The sequence below is a fragment of the Staurois parvus genome, unplaced genomic scaffold (genome assembly GCF_062004578.1).
Source record: "Staurois parvus isolate SC_StPar_1 unplaced genomic scaffold, SC_StPar_1.0 ptg000192l, whole genome shotgun sequence".
Classification (NCBI taxonomy): domain Eukaryota; kingdom Metazoa; phylum Chordata; class Amphibia; order Anura; family Ranidae; genus Staurois; species Staurois parvus.
In genome coordinates, this window is record NW_028317988.1 from 2,762,403 (window position 1) to 2,784,711 (window position 22,309).

A 22,309-nucleotide genomic window follows, 5' to 3' on the forward strand; every position below is an offset into this window, starting at 1 on the left:
GGAGAAGCAACCTTGTGTAAGCCACAAGTCACAGCTTAAAAGACAGGAGGAACCCCACATACTTACATATATGTGGAGGCAGCTTCAATCCAATGCTGCAACTGTCCCCGCCGGCTCTACACTGTGAACCGAGTGATCAAAGATGGATGATCACTCGGTTCTTGGGTCCACTCTGAGAAAAGACCAGCAACCATCAGACACTGCTCTGTACTCTGCCCTCCAGTACTCAGTGGAGTGCTGGACTGTGGAGGGTGTGGGAACGGCAGGCTATTACCTTCAGCGGTTTGCCGAGAGGCTGGGTCAGCTGCCGGTCAGGAGTCTTGACGGACCCCGACATAATGGTCAGCATCCCTACAGAGCCTGGACCTGCTCGGTGAAATCAGCTGACAGCAGGCTTTAGCTTGCTGTCAGCTGAATCCGGGTCACAAAAGTGCACTTCTGTGACCCACAGAAGGCCAAAAGAGCTTTGGTCATAACCAATTTAAACAGGGTTACAGACTTTATCCATGTCACAGCGCTGTGGCATGCATATCCATACCCTGAACACTTCATATTTTTTCTTTGCTCCCAAATGTAGAAGAGTGGGGAGATTTTGACTTAAGTGAATCTGTGCCCACGTAGGCTGTTCGTTTTAGGCAACCATTAGCTTGGTAGTCCCTAACCATTTCCTTTAACAAGTTGTGACATCACAATGTAAAGTTATGTTTTTATTTTTATATTTTCAATCATACCATGATGGTCTAGAAATTTTAGAACTACAAGCACCAATTCAGATCACGTCAGTTTTTCAAGTATGAGCTTATATTTCTTTACAAACTTTACTATGTTATACATGTTCTGCCGGGTTTCCAGAAGTATTTAGTCAGTGCTGCAAATTACCACAGATGGCGCAAGTCCTCTGAAAGCAGGTTTCTTCTTTTTCATCTTCAGTGGGGTTTGTTTATCTGGTGCATTGTGAGCCCCTGTGATCTGGTTCACTTGCCTATAGAAACCATCTGAAAGAAAGTGTGTAAAATTAAGTTGATGCTCTGAATATCTTCCACAGCATTCCACAGCTCTAAAAAAAAAAAAAAAAAAAAAAAATTTAACTAATGGGAAGATTTCTAGTCACTTCCTGTGAGTGACCACACAGGTAGTGAAGCTGGGACAGGAGAGAACACAAGAAAATAGAAATTTACCCCTTCCCATCTATTAAAAGTTTAGTGCCGACATGTTTCTATTGGAAAACATCTGATTACATAACATAGTATGCAATCAGTTTTGGGGAAACTGCATAGTTTGGGGAAAAAAAAAAAAAAAAAAAAAAAAAAAACCACACCAACTGAAAAGAGGTTCACCTAATACAAAGTGCTTTGTGATAGGGCACACTTCTGTAACCCACCCTCCTTCGTCCCAGCATGCCTCCAATTAACGTGCTCTCAGCACACCTTCCAATGTCCCCTTTGCTCTCAACACACCTCTACTTACAATCCCCCCCACAGAACAGCTCTGCCTCCAATGCCACCCCCAAAGCAGGCCTCTGCCTCCAATGCCCACACCAAGCACACCCCTGCAGTCCAATTCCTCCTGCCAAAATGTTTCTGTAGTTACCCTACTCTTAAATCTTCCTTCTGATTCTCTGATGAGGGGGGCAGAGGAGGAGGTTTGATCCCAACCACAATGTCATGTGGCTGAGTTAGACAGCTTAGCCTTTGCCAGTGCCTGCCCAGGAATGATGCCTTGCCCACTCCCCAGCTGTACAGTGTACACTAATGGAGAGGGGAGGTCCAGGGGAACACAGTATGCCGACTGTCTGATGTGTGCATGGAGCTGTGCAGCTCACGCTGTATTCCCTGGATAAATCACGGTACACAGCTGAGGGATATTTAAGTAAAAAAACAGCACTTTCCCAGCTAGTCCAGGACAGTTGGCAAACATGAACCTATTGATGATCTGTCTCAACGCACTAAAATGATATCCAATTGTCTTACTAGAACATCCAACTTCTGCACACTAATAAAGCAAAGGTTTGAAAAAGCACAATTACCTTTCTTGCTGCATCGAGTATCCCAGACCATAACATTTCCATCCCGACCTCCAGTGCTGAACACAGCTGTGTAGAACAAATTTTATCAAAACAATTTTTCAAATGAAAACCAAAAATAAAATACATATTTCTTCTATATTGAAGAAATCCTACCCTGAGAAAAACTATGGAGGCTGCCATTGATAAAGGAAAAAAAAAAAAAAAAAAAAAAAAAGGGTCTAGTCCTCTGCAGCACTTGAACTCCACAACAGCTCACCAGACCCAAGTAAAACACAAATTACCGTATTTTTCGCTCCATAAGACGCACCTAGGTTTTAGAGGCGAAAAACAGGAGAAAAAAAAAATTCTGAACCAATGGACAGCAGACACCGTACAGGAGATGACCAGACACCGTACAGGAGATGACCAGACACCGTACAGGAGATGACCAGACACTGCGGACACAGTACAGGAGATGACCAGACACTGCGGACACAGTACAGATGACCAGAGACTGCGATGACCATTCACAAAGCACAGCACATGCGCAGTGGGCACCCGGCTGTCACAGAAGCCAGCGCGGGAAGACTGTGCAGCGCTTGAGCGAGGAACAGGTAAGGCCCTGCAGGAGACAACAGCTGAGCGGCCAGCCAGGTATTCTGACATGGTGGCGGCAGAAATACCAGACCGGCCGCTTTATATTCGCTCCATAAGACGCACTGACATTTTCCCCCTTTTTTTGGGGGAAAAAAAGTGCGTCTTATGGAGCGAAAAATACGGTAATTACTTACTTTCCAATTCTCTGTATGCAGAGGGTAGGATAGGCCAGGCTACCCTGAGATTTACTAATATAATAACTAAATCTGCAAGCATTTCTGATGGTCAAATGATTATCACCCTTCGGTTATCACTAAAAAACATGCAGAAGAGCCGAAAAGTGTAGAACCTGATACCAAAGTAATTTTACAGTTCCTGGACATTGAATTGCTTATCGGGACATAAATTACCTACCAGTGGACAAAAAAGGGACAAGGATGTCAGTAGGATAATTCATATACTGTGTACATAGTGGATAAAATACCTTTTTCAAACTTGGAGAAAGAAACAGACTTCAAGCTGCACTGGTGGCCTCTACATTCACCAATCAGCTCTCCGACCTTAACGTCGAACAGCTTAGCAGTCTGGTCCCCTGAAGCTGTAACCTTTACAAAACAGATTCACAATTAGCCAATGCAGCCTTATCAATGTGAAGCAATTTATACAGCATGTTCATGTTTTACATCCTGTATGGGTTTAATAGGACATAGTATCCTATAAGATTACACCATAGAAGATCCCAAATTAACACCTGTATGAAACTGACTCAAAACAGTATCCAAAGGCATTTTTTGACAGTGGCGAGGTATAGTCAAGACCTGTCAGGTGTTTTTTGCCATGTTCGAGAAAATCACCCTTTAGCTCTCCTGTGACTACACTATGTTGTCACCAGAATAGGGAAATACTTTGGATTAAAAGGGGTCATTAGTCTTAGAGAACTAGCAGAGAGTGATCACTCATGCCAAAATTAAAGTGCAACTAAAATGCAAAACGGTTTTATATCCATTTTGGATAGAGTAAGGGAGGGTTATAGCCCGTCAGTTTTTTGTCACTTGCTTTCCATTGGGGAGATTTCCCTTCGCTTCCTGTCCCATAGCTAAAATAAAAACAGGACAAAGAAGTTGAATCTCCTTAATGGGTGCACCAACAGCAATAAAATCTAATCTGTGTTCTAAACCCGCTCTACTCTAGCCAAATTTAAAAAGTGTTACCTTTAGTTATACTTTAAAGTGGTTGTAAAGGCTGAAGGTTTTTTACCTTCATGCATACTATGCACGCAGATAAAAAAAACAAAAAAAAAAAAAAACCACCTTGTGTGCAGCATCCCCCTCCCCCAGAATACTTGAGTCTCATCGCAATCCAGTGATGCGAATGACAGCCTCGGCTGTCCTACCTCCTCATTGGCTGAGACCACAAGTAGGAGCCATTGGCTCCCACTGCTGTCAGTCAATGAGGAGAAAAAGGGGGCAGGGCCAAGCCACAGCTCCATGTGGGTGCTTGCTGTGGGGACACCCACAGACAGAAGGAGCCAGGAGAGCCTGCGGGGGACCTGAGAAGAGGATCCAGGCTGCTCTGTGCAAAACCGCTGCACACAGCAGGTAAGTATGACATAGTCGTTCTTTAACAAATAAAATATATGAACCTTTAGAATTGCTTTAAGAATTCTGACACATTTGAATTTACACGCTCTCTTCTAGGACAGATTCTGCATATTAAAGTGCACCTTCAACCAGATTATGCATGTTATTATTGCACGCCTTTATACAGTGCTGTCAGTTTGCACATCTCTTTACGGACTGTACATTCACACGAGTCCCTGCTCTCAAAGGGATAACAATTTAAGGTAACTATCTCACATGGATACACACATGCACTAGGACCAATTTAGGCAGGAATCTACCCGCAAACTCCATGCATAAACTGCCTTGGTCAGGATTCTCATAAAGGACCCTAGTGCTGCCATTCAGCCAACCACTGAGCCACTGTGCTTTAAAGCACAACTTCTGGCAGAATTATTTATATGGATGGAACAGAAAAACTTTTGCCAAGCTCTTGGTTCCAAGTCCCCACTCACTTCCTATTCCAGTGAAATCACACCCACTGGTGTGGAGCCTTAAAACAATTGTCTAATTATAAATCAGATTTACCAGTGCAGTGTCTGCTGCATCAGTGCTTCCCACTACCCTGAAGCCTTGCTCAGAAAGTAGCCATATTGCGCACAATCATTTAATAAATCTTAATAAAAAAAAAAGAAAAAAAAAAAAAAAAACAAAAAACACATGCAGGAGGTCGTCAGTCCTCTCCTTTACATTGATATAGGTTAGCAACGGCAGTGAGTTGCATATAAGTCATGAATGCTTATTCCAGGTCAGTAGCTGACAGTATTGAGATCAGAGTCAGCCAAACTAATTTGTAGAATTGCGATGGAAGCACCTGTATCTTTATCATGAGATGTTTACTTTATACAGGGCCTGAAAAAGAAGTTTAGATGAATTACACAAGCAATTACAAGCTTTGCTACCCTAAGAGTCCAATGTGTAGAGCTACTACCTAAATGCAACTTGCAAAGTAATTATTAGTCTAATGGCGCTTACAACACAGGTTTATTGGAGCCAAGTTAAAGAAAGTTGCGTGCTGGTCTCCTGGGCTAGGAGGAGGATCATTGATTACTTACCAATTTGTGCTCTCCTGGCACCCAGGCAAGGTCAAAGACTGCATTAGTATGTGCTTGCCAATCTATGAAAACAAAACAAACAAAAAAAAAAATACATATCAGAAAGTGTACAGCTATAGTAATTACGCTTTGGGAAAAAAAAAAAAAAAAAAAAAAAAAAAAAAAAGAGAAGATGCAAGCAGTACATATACCAAAAAAAAAAAAAAATATTGTACCTTCATACAGTTGCCTAAAATTAGGTCCCTGCTCTCAAGTGCTGCCCACTAGGTGAAATGCCTACACTGAGCCCCAACCCAGCAATTTTCACGGTTTGTCTCATCTTGGAGCCGCACAGACTTTATGCAGAAAAATGGACCACCATACCAATGGCAGCCTAAAGTAATTGCTCTATTGGTGAGGTTTGACTTCACTTCCAAGAAAGAACTCCCCTCAGGTGACAAGACGATATTCCATCTGATGAATCTGTAAAATTTGGGATTTCCCATCACTTTCTTTACCTGAGACAATGGTCTCCAATCACTTTGAGGGTAAATAACCTCAGCTGGTACACAAAGCAATGAAATTCTAGCATTTTTAACAAAGTTGGTAGTGGTTGCTGGGCTTTAAAAAAAAAAAATAAATAAACAAAAAACCCCTAACATTGCTTCCATGCTTGTTGGCACTTGTGTAAGCAAACATTCTTGTACCTGCAAGGAGAAAGAGGGGAGTGCTGACTCATTCATCTGCATAATTACCAGAAAGCTCCCACCTTACCATACACCTTACCATTTCCTGCCTGCAAAAGGAAATTATGAAATACCTAAACATTTCATATTTACCTGGCAAAAAAAACCCAGAAGAAACAACAACCCACAGGGACAGTATTTGACTGAACACAACAAAAAGGTAATGAATGCTGTATATCTCTCTCTATCTTTCTACAACACAGGTTAAAAAACAAAAACTGCTAAAACAAAGACTGCAGATGGAGAAGCTCACCTTTCAGAATTTTTCTATCGGTGTTCTGACATTCTGTATCATACAACTTGACTATGCCTTCCTCATTGGCCACTGCAAGCACATGGGGTAAATCCATCGCTGAAAGACAAACCAGCACATCATTTGAATTGGTAGTCAAGAGGGTGCAGAGATTGCCCTGGTCCCAGGGGTAACAGGAGGTCTGGGTTTTGGCTCATTACAATGCCCTATTGGATATACTACTCTGAACAATTTCTAGGCATAAGTTCTGTTAGAAAACACTTCTAAACTAAAGTGTTACTAAACCCACAACAGTAAAATCAATCTGTATATCCAGTAAAGCATGCTTATTATACTTACTGTGGAACCTAAAGGGTTAATCCTCTGCATTGTGTAAAAATGCTGTTGGTTTCTGACTTCTCTAATCCTCCCCAGTGCCCTACTCTTAACGGATAGGACATATGGTGTGGAGACAGAGCATGCTCAGTTTGGTGTGGATGTTTTTTTCTCTTGGGAGAGTGCATGTGATCAGCACAGGGCCAGACAGAGGTCAGGGGTTCTGCATTCTCCTAGAGCAGAAAGAAAACTCCTCCTACAAGCATGACACTGCTCTAATTGCTGATGAGAATAGGTATTTAGCAGTTTATTTTTACTAAAATAACTGAATTTCCATGTTGTGTGTTCTGTGGGAGACCAGATAAAGTAAATGCAGGGTCCTGGGTATAGTAACACTTTAATAATGCTTTATGTGCCAATCCTCAAACCTCTCTCTCCTCATTGGCCAATGGCTCCTGCTTGCTGTCTCAGCCAATGAGGAGGCAGAGACCTGGGACAGCTGGGGTGGTCATGCACATCGCTTGAGCTCGATGGGGCTTAGTAAAGTATTGAGAGGGCTGGGGGAGCTGCTGTACACAGTTTTTTTTACCTTCATGCATAGAATGTATGAAGGTAAAAAAACACCACGAGCCTATACAATCACTTTAAAGTCAGCAGCTACACTTCCTGTTTTGGCTATTGGACAGGAAGCAAAGGAAAATCTTCCCAATGGGACACAGATAGAAAAAAAAAAAAAAGACACAGAAAGGGGTTATTACCCTCCCTTACTCTATCTAAAATGGAAAAAAAAAATGTTTCCTTCATTTCTACTTGAAATGTTCCCAGTGGAAAATTGTTTGAAACAAAGGGTAATGTCAGAAGGTGAGGTGGTGTCAAGCAGCAGTACACACCAGGGAACAAAATGTTACATTAAGCTGAAACAACACTGTCCACGGGTACATGTTCGGGCTTGGCAAAGGACATGGGATTGCCTTAGGAACCCTTTTGGTGGGGCATTTACATATAGGCCTGCCATGTTACATATGGCAGAAACCCGTCTTGGAAACTTGTACAAATAACATCTTCAAAAACCAGACTGCTATGCCTAAAGAATTCTTACCAGCACTGGGTACTTCGGTGAAGACGCTGCAAATAAACCTCACATGGTGAACTGAAACACCAGCCCTGTACTGATGACACCCTTTAGGATCTTGTTGACAAAAAAAAGCACCATGTGAGAGTCCATGGGTAGGTAAATCACTTACAGGAATTCCAAATAAAACATTAGATTACCCAGTGGTCCTTTCTCAATTAGGAGATTATTATAGAATTGGCATGAACTGTCCAGGCAGAATAGCCATGAAGTTTACCCATTTGTTTGCTCTAGTTCAGATACAAAAAACCATTACAGCTAGAGGGTGGGGTAGAACTAGGGTTCCCACCTCATCCCTTTAAAACCAAAGCACATTACACAAGTTCTGTGGCATATTAAAGCTGAGGTCCAGGCAAAATTAAAAAAATAAAAAAAGTCAGCAGCTACAAAAACTGTAGTTGCCGACTTTAAAAAAAAACAAACAAAAAAACAAAAAAAAAAACAAAAAACACCACACTCACCTGTGCCTCGATCCCGCGGTGTCCTCACACCGGCCAGTTTCAGCAGCCATCCTGTGTCCCCCCCCCCCCAGCATCTTCAGTGTGGGCATCCGGCTGGGACAGCTTGCGGCTTCACAGCCGGGTGCCCACTGTACATGCACGAGTAGCGCTGCTCTTTGTGAATGGTCCAGTAGTCTGCTGGGACCTGTCTCATGTCCCAGAAAACTACGGGGAGGGAGAACAACTACTGCTTCCTATCGCTTAGGCGATCGCAGCGGAAGCGAGTACCCACTCCCCTCTCCTGCTTCCCAAAGGTGACAATCCTCGACAGCATGCGGGGCAAAAAGCCTTAAAGCAGAACTTCCCCCTTATCTGCATTAAATTAGCCTCAGAGCCTGTGCAATATGTGTTTGGTTTTAAAGGGGTGATGTGGCAACCCTAGGTAGAACACACACTTTAAAAACTCCCATTGGATCAGAACAGGCACCACAAATGGTTCCAGGCGTTCTGATTGCACTGTCTGCTTCCGATTTCCTCACCTGAAAATTGTATAGGGTCTACATGGGGCTCATGTATGTACGATCAACAACTGTCTGCATGGTAGCACATGAAGGCCATAGTATGAAGGTTTTGAGGGTCACTGTACAACTATTCCCACAGGGCAGATAGTTACACTATTACATTGGTGTGAAGAAAACATGGACTGACAGTGAACATGTAACAGTCAATGGGAATGGAGAAGGAAACAGCTCTAATGTAAGAGGTATTTGAGGCTGGTCTCACCTGCACTGAACGAGCAGCCAAACGGTGGTACAGATGTCCCAAACCCACCATAAGAAATATGTTCATCCTGTCTCTCACACTGAAAGAATGGTAGCAGACTCTGCAGATGATACTTCTGTGATGCTACGAAAAAAAAAAAAAAAAAAAAAAAAATGAAGACAAAAAGCAGCAACAACCAAATAAATAGAATCCAACACTTACGTCAGGCCCGATTTATAATAAATTCTGGAAAAAAGACTATACTACCAGTCGCAACCAGATCCCAGTTATTTTTCTTGCAAGGAATAGAAGATGAAAAGAAAGCCAAGCAGATCTACTTAAGAGGGAGTAGCTAGATGACCTAGTCAAATGTTTGAGAAACACTTCTTCCATTATAGCCAGGTGACAACATGCATGTACAACGCATTAAGAGTTGCATTATACTTTAACCACTTGCCTACTGGGCACTTATACCACCTTCGTACCCAGGTCAATTTTCAGCACTGTTAAACTTTGAATGACAATTGTGCAGTCATGCAACACTGTACTCATTAAATATTTATCATTTTTTTCATGCAAATAGAGCTTTCTTTTGGTGGTATGTACTCGCTGGTGGGCGTTTTATTTTTTGTGCTATAAACAAAAAAAAAAAAAAAAAGCAAAAAATAAAAAAAGTTTTTGTTTCTATTAAATTTTGCAAACAGGTAATTTTTCTCCTACACTGATGTGCGTTGATGAGGCTGCACTCATAGGCAGCACTGATGAGGTGACATGGATAGGCAGCACTGATGAGGTAGCACTGGTGGACATTGACGAGGCACTGATAGGCAGCGCTGACTGACGGCAATGACTGACAGAACTGACGAATGGCACTGCTGGGAGCCACTGATCATCAGTACCCTGATGATCAGTGCCAATCTCCTCTGTGACAGCTGCCAGCTATCAGCAGTACTTTCCTCACACTGTGCCAACGTGAAAAAAGTGTTGCCGACAACTAGCAACTGTATTTACTTTATGATCTGCTGTGTCATTGGACACAGCTGATCTCGTGGTAAAAGGCCGCTGTGATTGGCCTTTTACCTCATCACGTGATCAGCTGTGTCCATAGGACGCAGCGATCACAGAGATCGGCGAGTGGACACCCCTGGGGACGCGTTCTGGGAGGACATCATATGATGCCCTCCCACAAGTGGGTAACCGCGTTCTGTCATTCGGCTATAGCACGGTTACCAAGTGGTTAACAGGATTTGCATTTAAAAAAACCACATCACCTTTTACAACACAACAATGTGAATGGGCCCTAAGGCTTCTTGCACGTGGCTGTACGAGATGTGGATCCTGCATGACAACATTCCTGGGACCTGCTGCCAACATGTACAGCAGCCCATTGAGATGCATTAGAAAAGGGGGCTGTAAGTGGTTTTGTATAAAAGGCCCTTTCACATCTATGAGCTTAAAAATGTGGTATGTGTTATTCAAGAACACATTGTGTTTTTAAGGTGTTTTCAATTAGATTTTAATTGTACAATCCAAACACAGTTCCCACATTAAAAACAGCTGTGTGTATAAGCGAGTGCTGCAACGACTGTCCGCTGGAACCAAAGAGAATCAGCAAGGGAGAACGTCACCAGCACACCGAGGATCACCAATATGGGTCCAAAAGTTTTAATGAATGATCACATTATTACAGCAAGGCAATGTTTCGGAGTATCACAGGAACCCTTCATCAGGCATGTGACCTTGATCGTATTAAAGCTTCTGGACCCATATTGGTGATCCTCGGTGTGCTGTGACATTCTCCTTTTCAATTCCATTTTGGTGCATTTTCTGGATTCCTGACTCTCAGCATGCACCTGTGTGAAACCGACATGCCAATCAAAAACGCACCTGAAAACCAACGCCAGTGCATTTTTCATTCAATTCAATGGGGAGGCTTTTTTGTGCACTAGGGTCTAAAGAGTTGCAAGGAACGTCCCGATCCATGCACGTTTCCCATGCTGCATTCCAATCCTACTGTCCTTGCGATCTACTGCTGCAGTCGGTACAAAGTTAACTACAATGCAAATGCAGTTTGTTTGCCCGCACCGGATCGCAGGGTACAAAATGACTATGTGATCCAGTTACGGTGCAGCTCACAAAAAAAAAAAAGAAAAAAAAAAAAGGCGCATGCACGTCTTTGGGGAGATTTAAGCCCATTCAAAATGAACAAGCTCAAATTACAAAGCCCAGGATTGAACAGGAATGTGATGTGGATCCTGTGCAAACCACAAGCGGTTCTTAGTGTGCAGCATGCAGGACTTAAAAAAAAAAAAAAACTCATCTCCCCTGCAGCACATTGGGGTGAAGAGTTCTATAGCATTTTAAGACATACACTTTTCATGCATTTTTGTTCAAAAACTGATCAGTGTGAAAGGGCCCTAAAGCACCCCTGTGTACACTGATCTGCGATCAAAGAACACATCAGAGCACATGTGGGTGCTTTATGTAGCTCACAGCACAGCTACCTCTTCTAGTGTTTGTTCACACTAAAACGCCATGCGGAAGACCCATGTTCCATGACAGTCTCCCACATCGCATTCCAATCGCACTGCCTGCCCATGTTCTCCAGATATCAGCGCACAGTTAACCTCTTGGAGCTGGCCACACGCGAATCTGCGGCCTTCCGGTCTTGACACTGAGCGGCCGCACATTTGCGTGCAATTAAGAAAACCATATGAGAGCGCACGCCCTGCGCGCTCCCAGCACATGTCTGCTACTCACGGAAAGGTCCCGATATCCTCTTTCGATCGGGACATTTCCCAATCATGTGATGGCGAATCATAGCGGTCTCATGACCCTAAAACCCCACCCCCCGGCTTCTGAACCCCTTAAAAGGCCAGGAGGCGCCAGCACCAATGGGGTTAATGACCTCCCAAAAGGCAGTGTGTGTTTGCCTGCACTGGATGACATAGTACAAAAATACCATGCGATCTGGTTTCAGTGCGTTTCCAAAAGTAGTGCATGCAACACTTCTGGTGCAGTGCGGTATGCCCACCCAAAACAAATGGGCTGGAATTGAACTGCAGAGAACTGTACAGGTATTGCAGTGTTCCTGTGTGATTCACATGCAGTTCCTAATGCGAATGGGCCCTCAGAGTATGAAAGGCCAACTTTAAATATTCCTAATATGTGGCTGCCCTACCATGCACTTCTATGAAAAAGTATCCTGCTCTCTTTGTATTGCATCCTTTGTGTGAAATCCCTGGTGTTTCTGCCAGTCTCCCTGCTTTACTATTACAAACTGACTACACTAGGCAGGAGAGTACAGCGTGGTCAGTTCTTTAGCTGTGCTGGGAACTCAGCCTGCTCTCCAATGATCAAACATCTGCTCACATGCACCCCCCACCCTACACAGCCATTCACTGGGAAGATCAGTGTTTTGCAGTTTCTCCTCCCTGAGCTCCTTATGCAGCTGAGAACATGGGAATGTGATCACTTCTAAGGAAACAAACATGGTTTTCCCTTTTTTTTTATACCTATACAAAAGTGTGTTGGCTTTCACTTCTATTTAAAACTAAATGTTTTACAGGGTGAGAATTTACATATACTTTAGTGCATCTCAATGGACGGCTGTTTGCGCTGGCAGCGGGTCCTGAGAATGTCATTACACAGGCTCTGCACAACGTACAGCAATGTACATGAAGCCTAGAAAAAGAAAACTAAGGCAGCCACCACAATATAAAAGAGGCAGGTAAGCTGCAATGTATTTCATTCTTATGATTAGGATCTACTGCAATGATTAGTAACAGACATCTCCCATAATATGTAGAGAATGATCATCAGATCACATACTGTATAGAAGACACAGATAATCTCATAAGACAGGACACAGCAGTGAACACTAATGGGGGGTCAGCCTTGTAATGGGGGGCTGACATATGAAGGTCATTCATTTCCTGCTGCACACAGCAACCAATCACCTTCCAACTATTATTTGTGCATAAAATATATATGTATGAAAGAAGAACTCTTCGCTGGCCATGGGACCGTCCTAGCTCAGCCCATCAGAGAGGCGAATTAAATGGAGGCAGTCCAGGCGTGCCAGGGTCATTCATAAGGGGCCTTACCGCGATCCGTCCAGCGGGCCCGGAGCTGCAGGCTCTGGAAGAGTGACATTGTGTGGGAAGGTAACTGAGAACAGCCGGTACCGTGCGAAGTCCCGGGAACAGCAGCGAGCACCCCTCCTCCTCTCTCACAATAATCTCCCGCTAAACAAGCCAAGCCTGCAGATAATTCTCCCGCGAAACGCCAGCCGCTCGCGGATTGGTCAGCACCTCTACCAACCACCGTTGGTTTACAACAATGCGAGCGCCAAAACCGTGCTAAACCAATCACAAGCTTGTTCTCAGGACGGTAGGGCGTGGTGGCACGTACGGAGCATGCGCTTTGACACTGTCATGGCGGCTTCCATGCCATTTGGTGGAATTGGTCTGGATTGATTTGTGTGGAGGGACGGAAGGACCATGGCGTCCGGCGGGGGTAGCAGCAGGTCGTTTCTGGCTGATGCCGGCCATGGGGAGCAGGAGCTGGACGCCAACTCCGCCCTGATGGAGCTGGATAAAGGTAGAGGAGAGGCCGAGGCCTGGTCTATGGATGGAGGAGACTGACAGACAATCACTTCAGGAGGAGAGTAGGGAGGACCAACACAGACAGTCCTCACTTCATACAGAGAGAGCAACACAGAGAGTCCTCACTTCATAGAGAGAGCAACACAGAGAGTCCTCACTTCATACAGAGAGCAACACAGACAGTCCTCACTTCATACAGAGAGAGCGACACGGACAGTCCTCGCCTCATAGAGAGAGAGCGACACGGACAGTCCTCGCCTCATAGAGAGAGAGCGACACGGACAGTCCTCGCCTCATAGAGAGAGAGCGACACGGACAGTCCTCGCCTCATAGAGAGAGAGCGACACGGACAGTCCTCGCCTCATAGAGAGAGAGCGACACGGACAGTCCTCGCCTCATAGAGAGAGAGCGACACGGACAGTCCTCGCCTCATAGAGAGAGAGCGACACGGACAGTCCTCGCCTCATAGAGAGAGAGCGGCACGGACAGTCCTCGCCTCATAGAGAGAGAGCGACACGGACAGTCCTCGCCTCATAGAGAGAGAGCGGCACGGACAGTCCTCGCCTCATAGAGAGAGAGCGGCACGGACAGTCCTCGCCTCATAGAGAGAGAGCGACACGGACAGTCCTCGCCTCATAGAGAGAGAGCGACACGGACAGTCCTCACTTCATACAGAGAGAGCGACACGGACAGTCCTCACTTCATACAGAGAGAGCAACACAGAGAGTCCTCACTTCATAGAGAGAGAGCGACACGGACAGTCCTCGCCTCATAGAGAGAGAGCGACACGGACAGTCCTCGCCTCATAGAGAGAGAGCGACACGGACAGTCCTCGCCTCATAGAGAGAGAGCGACACGGACAGTCCTCGCTTCATAGAGAGAGCGACACGGACAGTCCTCGCTTCATAGAGAGAGAGCGACACGGACAGTCCTCGCCTCATAGAGAGAGAGCGACACGGACAGTCCTCGCCTCATAGAGAGAGAGCGACACGGACAGTCCTCGCCTCATAGAGAGAGAGCGACACGGACAGTCCTCGCCTCATAGAGAGAGAGCGACACGGACAGTCCTCGCTTCATAGAGAGAGCGACACGGACAGTCCTCGCTTCATAGAGAGAGCGACACGGACAGTCCTCGCTTCATAGAGAGAGCGACACGGACAGTCCTCGCTTCATAGAGAGAGCGACACGGACAGTCCTCGCTTCATAGAGAGAGCGACACGGACAGTCCTCGCTTCATAGAGAGAGCGACACGGACAGTCCTCGCTTCATAGAGAGAGCGACACGGACAGTCCTCGCTTCAAAGAGAGAGCGACACGGACAGTCCTCGCCTCATAGAGAGAGCGACACGGACAGTCCTCGCCTCATAGAGCGAGAGCGGCACGGACAGTCCTCGCCTCATAGAGCGAGAGCGGCACGGACAGTCCTCGCCTCATAGAGAGAGAGCGGCACGGACAGTCCTCGCCTCATAGAGAGAGAGCGGCACGGACAGTCCTCGCCTCATAGAGAGAGAGCGGCACGGACAGTCCTCGCCTCATAGAGAGAGAGCGGCACGGACAGTCCTCGCCTCATAGAGAGAGAGCGGCACGGACAGTCCTCGCCTCATAGAGAGAGAGCGGCACGGACAGTCCTCGCCTCATAGAGAGAGAGCGGCACGGACAGTCCTCGCCTCATAGAGAGAGAGCGGCACGGACAGTCCTCGCCTCATAGAGAGAGAGCGGCACGGACAGTCCTCGCCTCATAGAGAGAGAGCGGCACGGACAGTCCTCGCCTCATAGAGAGAGAGCGGCACGGACAGTCCTCGCCTCATAGAGAGAGAGCGGCACGGACAGTCCTCGCCTCATAGAGAGAGAGCGGCACGGAAGTCCTCGCCTCATAGAGAGAGAGCGGCACGGACAGTCCTCGCCTCATAGAGAGAGAGCGGCACGGACAGTCCTCGCCTCATAGAGAGAGAGCGGCACGGACAGTCCTCGCCTCATAGAGAGAGAGCGGCACGGACAGTCCTCGCCTCATAGAGAGAGAGCGGCACGGACAGTCCTCGCCTCATAGAGAGAGAGCGGCACGGACAGTCCTCGCCTCATAGAGAGAGAGCGGCACGGACAGTCCTCGCCTCATAGAGAGAGAATGACATGGACAGTCCTTATTCATAGTTGTCGGATGGACTGAAACATGCCATACCAGAGGTGTTCTATTGGATTTAGGTCAGGCGAGCGTGGGGGCCATTCAATGATATCAATTCCTTCATCCTCCAGGAACTGCCTGCATACTCTCACCACATGAGGCTCGGCATTGTCGTGTACCAGGAGGAACCCAGGACCCACTGCACCAGCGTAGGGTCTGACAATGGCTCCAAGGATTTCATCCTGATACCTAATGGCAGTCAGGGTGCCATTGTCTAGCCTGTAGAGGTCTGTGCGTCCCTCCATGGATATGCCTCCCCAGACCATCACTGACCCACCACCAAAACGGTCATGCTGAACGATGTTACAGGCAGCATAACGTTCTCCGCGGCTTCTCCAGACCCTTTCACATCTGTCACATGTGCTCAGGGTGAACCTGCTCTCATCTGTGAGAAGTACAGGGCGCCAGTGGCGAACCTGCCAATTCTGGTATTCAATGGCAAATGCCAATCAAGCTTTGTGGTGCCGGGCAGTGAGCACAGGGCCCACTAGAGGACATCGGGCCCTCAGGCCACCCTCATGAAGTCTGTTTCTGATTGTTTGGTCAGACATTCACATCAGTGGCCTGCTGGAGGTCATTTTGCAGGGCTTTGGCAGTGCTAATCCTGTTCCTCCTTGCACAAAGGAGCAGATACCGGTCCTGCTGATGGGTTAAGGAGCTTCTATGGCCCTGTCCAGCTCTCCTAGAGTAACTGTTTTCTGGAATCTCCTCCATGCTCTTGAGACTGTGCTGGGAGACACAGCAAATCTTCTGGCAATGGCACGTATTGATGTGCCATCCTGGAGGAGTTGGACCTTCTGTGCAACCTCTGTAGGGTCCAAGTATCGCCTCATGCTGCCGGTAGTGACACTGACCCTAGTCAAATGCAAAACTAGTGAAAACAGTCAGAAAAGCTGAGTAGGTAAAAAAATGTCAGTGGCCTCCACCTGTAAAACCATTCCTGTTTTTGGGGTTGTCTCATTGTTGCCCATTTAGTGCACCTGTTGTTCCTTTCATTAACACCAATGCAGCTGAAACTGATTAACAACCTCCTCTGCTACTTAACTAACCAGATCAATATCCCAGGAGTTTCATTGACTTGATGCTATACTCTGATTACAAAGTGTTCCTTTTAATTTTTTTTGAGCAGTGTATATATCAGCTAAAAGGAGTATTAAACACATCACTATTTTTCTCGGTAAATATATTTCTAAAGGTGCTATTGACATGAAATTTTCACCACATGTCGGTAACAACCAATGCAATCCATACATACAAAGAAACAAAAACAAATTCAGAAGTTAAGGTGTGTGATAAAATGATACAGGGAAAAAGTATTGAACACGCTAACTGAATTTAATTTAATGCTTCTTACAAAATCTTTTGTTGGTAATGACTGTAGCAATCATGCACACCGAGATGGACGCGGTCATCCATCTTGATAAGAATCTTCCATTTTGTATCATCTCTCTCTCGCAAATCAGGCTTCCTCCTCCAATTTCCCCCCTCCCTCAGGAATGCGGTCTGTGTTAAAAAGTCAACAGGCCCCAGTGGGAGAGCTCCAGGGATAGAAAATTCCAGCCGAGCTGAGGCCTAGATGTCTGTTAATTTCTCAATCTGGGATATCATAAAGCCATAAACTAAGTCCTTCACTGAGCTCAAAGGCATTCCAGGTAGTCGTAAAAACAGACTTTCATTTAAAAACTTACTTTTCCATATAATTTATATCTTCAAATAGGACATAATTACATAAACAGGGAGCACATATTCGGGCGGCTTACTTTAAGACAAGTCGCCTGGTATATTACACCCCCTAGCTGGCATATACAGGAGAGCAGAAAATTATATCTCCTGAACCATTCAAGCAGATATTTCATATCTAACCGTTTAGCAGATACGTCTGCATATTAATCTACTAGTGGCAAGGCTGCTAAATGCACCGAGAATAAGTTATGAACCATGTCATCAACTGTGAGAGTTTTGCTCATAGCCTGAGCTCCCCGCCTTTCACAACCCCCTCCCCAAATGAGGCGATTGGTTCTCTGCTTCAGGGAGACACCCTGTGGAGTTCCTAGAAAAAGCTACATCATCATCATAGTGTTATTGCTGATATTGCCGAGTTTCCTCCTTCTCTGTACAAAAAGGAGGTGGTGGCAGTGTGAAGGGTTAATTGCATAATTAGTAGTCAAAAACAGCAAAAAAGAATAATTAACGAGCGCTTGGAGATGTATAACAAGCAGCTGGCATGAAAGGCACAAACCTCAAACCTTCACACTAAGATAACAACACATGCAGCGCTATAAATGGTTAATATAAAGTAACATATAAGGTAATACGTGATGGACTACTAGTGCTTAGTGGTGATTGATAAGTGTCCTCATAACATAATGCAATAGTCCCAATAAACTGCAAAACGTGGTTGACTCCGTGCTGAAAAGTGTCTAATATTATGCACTCACCAGAAAGCGCATAATATGCGCATTTGAGTTGTCAGACCACTCCTGGTCCCAGAAAGTTGAACCTGTATGGATCATCTTTGATTTAGCCCCCTTTGATAACGTGCTCGTCCGCACGAAACGCGTCAGGGTGGAGCCTAGCCGGTGACGTCACGCCGTTCCGTACCTCGTGGAGGCCGGCGGCCATCTTTGACTCTGGGAAACCCTGTGAGTGACCTGTGTGTTTTTTACTCTACAATAAAGGATTTTGTTGAAACATACTACACTATCAGTATTTTTTGGGGTGGGCTTTTTGGTCAAGCCCCCCCTCTCTTAAGGTGGATACTTCATATGAGTGCCCTGGTTAAGGAACCTGGATCAGTCCTATAAGGGTCTCTGGATGTCGGGAATCCCCCTGCTGGCCAAGGAAAAGTTTTTTCTCATCAGAGTGACAGCTTGCCAGATGATCCATACAGGTTCAACTTTCTAGGACCAGGAGTGGTCTGACAACTCAAATGCGCATATTATGCGCTTTCTGGTGAGTGCATAATATTAGACACTTTTCAGCACGGAGTCAACCACGTTTTGCACAGTTTATTGGGACTATTGCATTATGTTATGAGGACACTTATCAATCACCACTAAGCACTAGTAGTCCATCACCTATTACCTTATATGTTACTTTATATTAACCATTTATAGCGCTGCATGTGTTGTTATCTAATTGCGTAATTAACCTGACCCAGTAACAATCGCTTTTAGGCTGCAGGTACGCAGGTTGTGGTCCATTAGCTGGAAGATCTGTGTCAGGGTGCAGCTGGATGTGGCATTGTTACGCACGTGACAGCGCAGTTTTAGATTGGCTAGTCCTTCTGTCACGAGTTTGGTGAGAAGGGCCGGGGTCTGAGGCCACGATCGTCACAATGACAGCTTCAAGACGCCTCCTGTATGGAGAAACTAGTCCCATGCATTACTCAGCTGTGATTTTTGGCCCATTCTTCCACAGTCTTCAAATCTTGAAGGTTCCGTGGGCCTCTATGAACTTTGTTCTTTCGTTCTTTCCATAGATTTTCTAATGGATTCAAGTCAGGTTATTGGCTGGGCCATTCTAGCAGCTTTATCTTTTTTTTTTTTTCAAGAATGTCTTGGCACATGTTTTCCATTCATCCTTCCTTCAATGAAATTAAGTTTGCCAGTACCGTATGCTGAAAAACAGCCCCACATCATGATGTTCCCTCCTCCATGCTTCACTGTTGTATGGTGTTTTTGGGGTGATGTGCAGTGCCATTTGACCTCCAAACATGGTGTGTATTCTGGCATCCAAAGAGTTCAAGTTTTGTCTCATCTAACCAGACTATATTCTCCCAGTATTTGTCTAAATGTTGTGCAGCAAACTTTAAATGAGCTTCAGCATGCTTTTTCTTCAGCAATGGAGTCTTGGGTGGTGAGTGTACATACAGGCCATGGAGGTTGAGTGCATTACTTTATAGTTTTCTTTGAAACAATTGTACCTGCTAATTCCAGGTCGTTATGAAGCTCTCCACAAATGGTCCTTGGCTCTTGGACAACTCTTCTGATAATTCTTTTCACTTTTCTGTCAGAAATTTTGCGAGCAGCACCTGGTCATGGCCGTTTTATGGTAAAATTATGTTCTTTCCACGTACGGATTATGTCCCAAGCAGTGCTCACTGAAACATTCAGAAATTTAGTAATCCTTCTGTAACCAATGCCATCAGTATGTTTTGCAGTAAGGTTGCAAAGGCCTTGAGAGAGCTCTTTGTTTATGCCCATCGTAGGATGACACCTTGGTAATGACTTCTTTTTTTTATAAGCCATCAGTTGAGACTGTACCAGTTGATATTAACTTGAACTGACAAGGGTCAGGATTGCTTTCTAATTACTGATAGTTTTCAGGTGTCTTGGCTTTCCTAACCTTTTTGTACCTCCCTTTCTTAACCGCTTGCCCACCGCCCTGTAGTAGAACTACCGCTACAGGGCGGCAGGGCTGCGCAAAATCACGTGTGTGTATTTATATGTGATTTGCATCTCTGGGTAGGGGGCGCACGCGCCGCCCTACCTGCGCCACTGTTGGCGGCTGCGGATGTCAATCACCGGGTCCCGGCAGGAGATTCCCCGCCAGCACCCAGCGATCTCTGAGTAACACTGACAGGGAAGAGACCTGTATGTAAACAACATGGGTCTCTCTCCTGCAAGCAAAAACATGCTGTTGTGTATTTCTCTGCACAGTGGAGAAATACATAGCAGCATGTTTTCCTAGTAAAATACCACACCACACATTATGTAAAACGGCACACAGTTAACCCTTTGATCGCTCCAGATGTTAACCCTTTCCTGCCTAGTGTCATTTGTACAGTGCCCGTGCTTTTTATTAGCACAGATCGCTGTATTAGTGTCATTGTGATGTCAGTGGCAGTCAGTTCCCACCCAGTGTCAGAATGCTCGCTGCATTCCTGCTATAAGTCGCTGATTGCCGCCATTACTAGTAAAAAAAAAAGAAGAAAATTCCAGTATATATACCGCCATTTGTAGATGCTATAACTTTTGCATAAGCCAATTAATTTACATGCATTGGGTTTTTTTTTCAGCAGAGATGTAGCAGAATACATTATGGCCTAAATTTATGATTACATTTGATTTTTTTTTTTTTACTGGATATGTTTTATAGCAAAAAGTCAAAAATATTGTTTGCTTGTTTTTTTTTTTTTTTCAAAATTGCCAGTCTTTTTTTTGTTTATAGCGCAAAAGATAAAAATGCTCGGGTGATCAAATACCACCGAAGAAAGCTCTATTTGTGGGGGGGACAAAAATTTTAATTTATGTACAGCGTTGCATGACTGCTCAATTGTCAAAGTAATGCAGCATCATATTACAAAAAAATGGCCTGGTCAGGAAGGGGGGTAAATCCTCTGGAGGGCAAGTCATAATGTGTTCAATACTTTTTCCTTTTTGTTTTGATTTCTTTGTATATATGGATTGCATGTGTTGTTACCAATGTGGTGAAAATTTCATATCAGTAGCACTTTTAAAAATGTAATTACCTAGAAAAATGGTGACGTGTTCAATACCTTTTTTTACCCGCTATATTATATTAGCAGAGGTCCTAGAGAAGTATTTGCTCAGAGCTTTTTTCAAACACAATTTTACACTTTTTTTGAATTGTAATGCACAAAAACACAATATATAATACGCAATTGTTTGGTAAATTTGTAAAAGATACATGAAAACAAAAAGAGCTAAATACCATTACTATCAAATATCCATAGTAACATCCTGCAAGTGAATAGACATATTTGCCAAAGAAATCAATTAATCCATATGATTATATTGCAAAAGTGAAAATATGATAGAAAAAATAAAGTCACAAAAAGAGAAAACAAACTTAAAGAAAAAAAACCTTTTACAGTCCAAATTCTATGAAGGGTGTCCCTGCAATTAAACTTGCTGTTGAGCGAAGTGTGCATCCACCACCAAGTGACACCATTAGGAGCCTCTTACTGGATGATGTGGACCATTAGGTTATATATGGTCACAAGTGCTTGGGTATATGCTGTAGCCACGACTCTCCAGGCATATTGTCCACCATCAGGATCTCTCCTCCAATATTTGGATTGAGACGAAAAAAGAAAAGCGGTGCGTACCAATAGTGTAATATGTTAAAAAAAAAAACATTTTCTTATTAAAAAGTTACACTTAAAAATGCCACAACCAGATTGCTAGTAAAACATCTCATGGGCAGCAAGCATGCAACAACCGCACACAGCAGGTACATGAAAATAGCTTGCAAAGCAGAAGTCTGAACTACTGTGGCGGGCTCCAGGCTCCGGTTGGCGGGTGAGCATGATGACGGCTACACCGTGATCAGATTTTGCCAGACAGCTTCAGTAGCAGTCTGCAGTAGCCTGAAACTGCACTTAAAATCTGCTGCTTTAGGTAAGGGTTCATTGACACCATCCCCAACGCTGTCCCAATACATACACAAGGCAATTTGTCCTATTGCTTGGATTCAGACCAATGTGCTTGACTTGGTGGGCACTGAAATAAGGAAACTAGAGAATGTTGCGTGTTTTCACAGCTCATTTGTACGCAGCATAACACAGTGCAATGCACCGCCACACATCAATTTGTATCCAAGCAGGCAGGGCCTTGCACTACATACTGGGAGATCCAAAGGACATAGTACAATCAC

General features: G+C 44.8%; 2 protein-coding genes across 2 annotated transcripts in view; one reads left to right on the forward strand and one right to left on the reverse strand.

Moving 5' to 3' along the window:
• The window catches only part of DTL (denticleless E3 ubiquitin protein ligase adapter), a 41,326-nt gene extending 28,184 nt beyond the window's left edge, over positions 1 to 13,142 (reverse strand). The window contains exons 1-7 of the mRNA XM_089677795.1: positions 13,010 to 13,142; positions 8,925 to 9,047; positions 6,255 to 6,353; positions 5,277 to 5,338; positions 3,087 to 3,207; positions 2,027 to 2,092; positions 880 to 995 (exon numbers count right to left, since the gene is read on the reverse strand). Coding sequence (XP_089533921.1) covers positions 880 to 995; positions 2,027 to 2,092; positions 3,087 to 3,207; positions 5,277 to 5,338; positions 6,255 to 6,353; positions 8,925 to 9,047; positions 13,010 to 13,058 — 636 coding nt within the window. The 5' untranslated portion in view covers positions 13,059 to 13,142. The remainder of the gene's footprint in view (positions 1 to 879; positions 996 to 2,026; positions 2,093 to 3,086; positions 3,208 to 5,276; positions 5,339 to 6,254; positions 6,354 to 8,924; positions 9,048 to 13,009) is intronic.
• Positions 13,143 to 13,318: 176 nt separating this feature from the next.
• The window catches only part of INTS7 (integrator complex subunit 7), a 91,863-nt gene continuing 82,872 nt past the window's right edge, over positions 13,319 to 22,309 (forward strand). Inside the window, exon 1 of the mRNA XM_089677796.1 lies at positions 13,319 to 13,505. Coding sequence (XP_089533922.1) covers positions 13,406 to 13,505 — 100 coding nt within the window. The 5' untranslated portion in view covers positions 13,319 to 13,405. The remainder of the gene's footprint in view (positions 13,506 to 22,309) is intronic.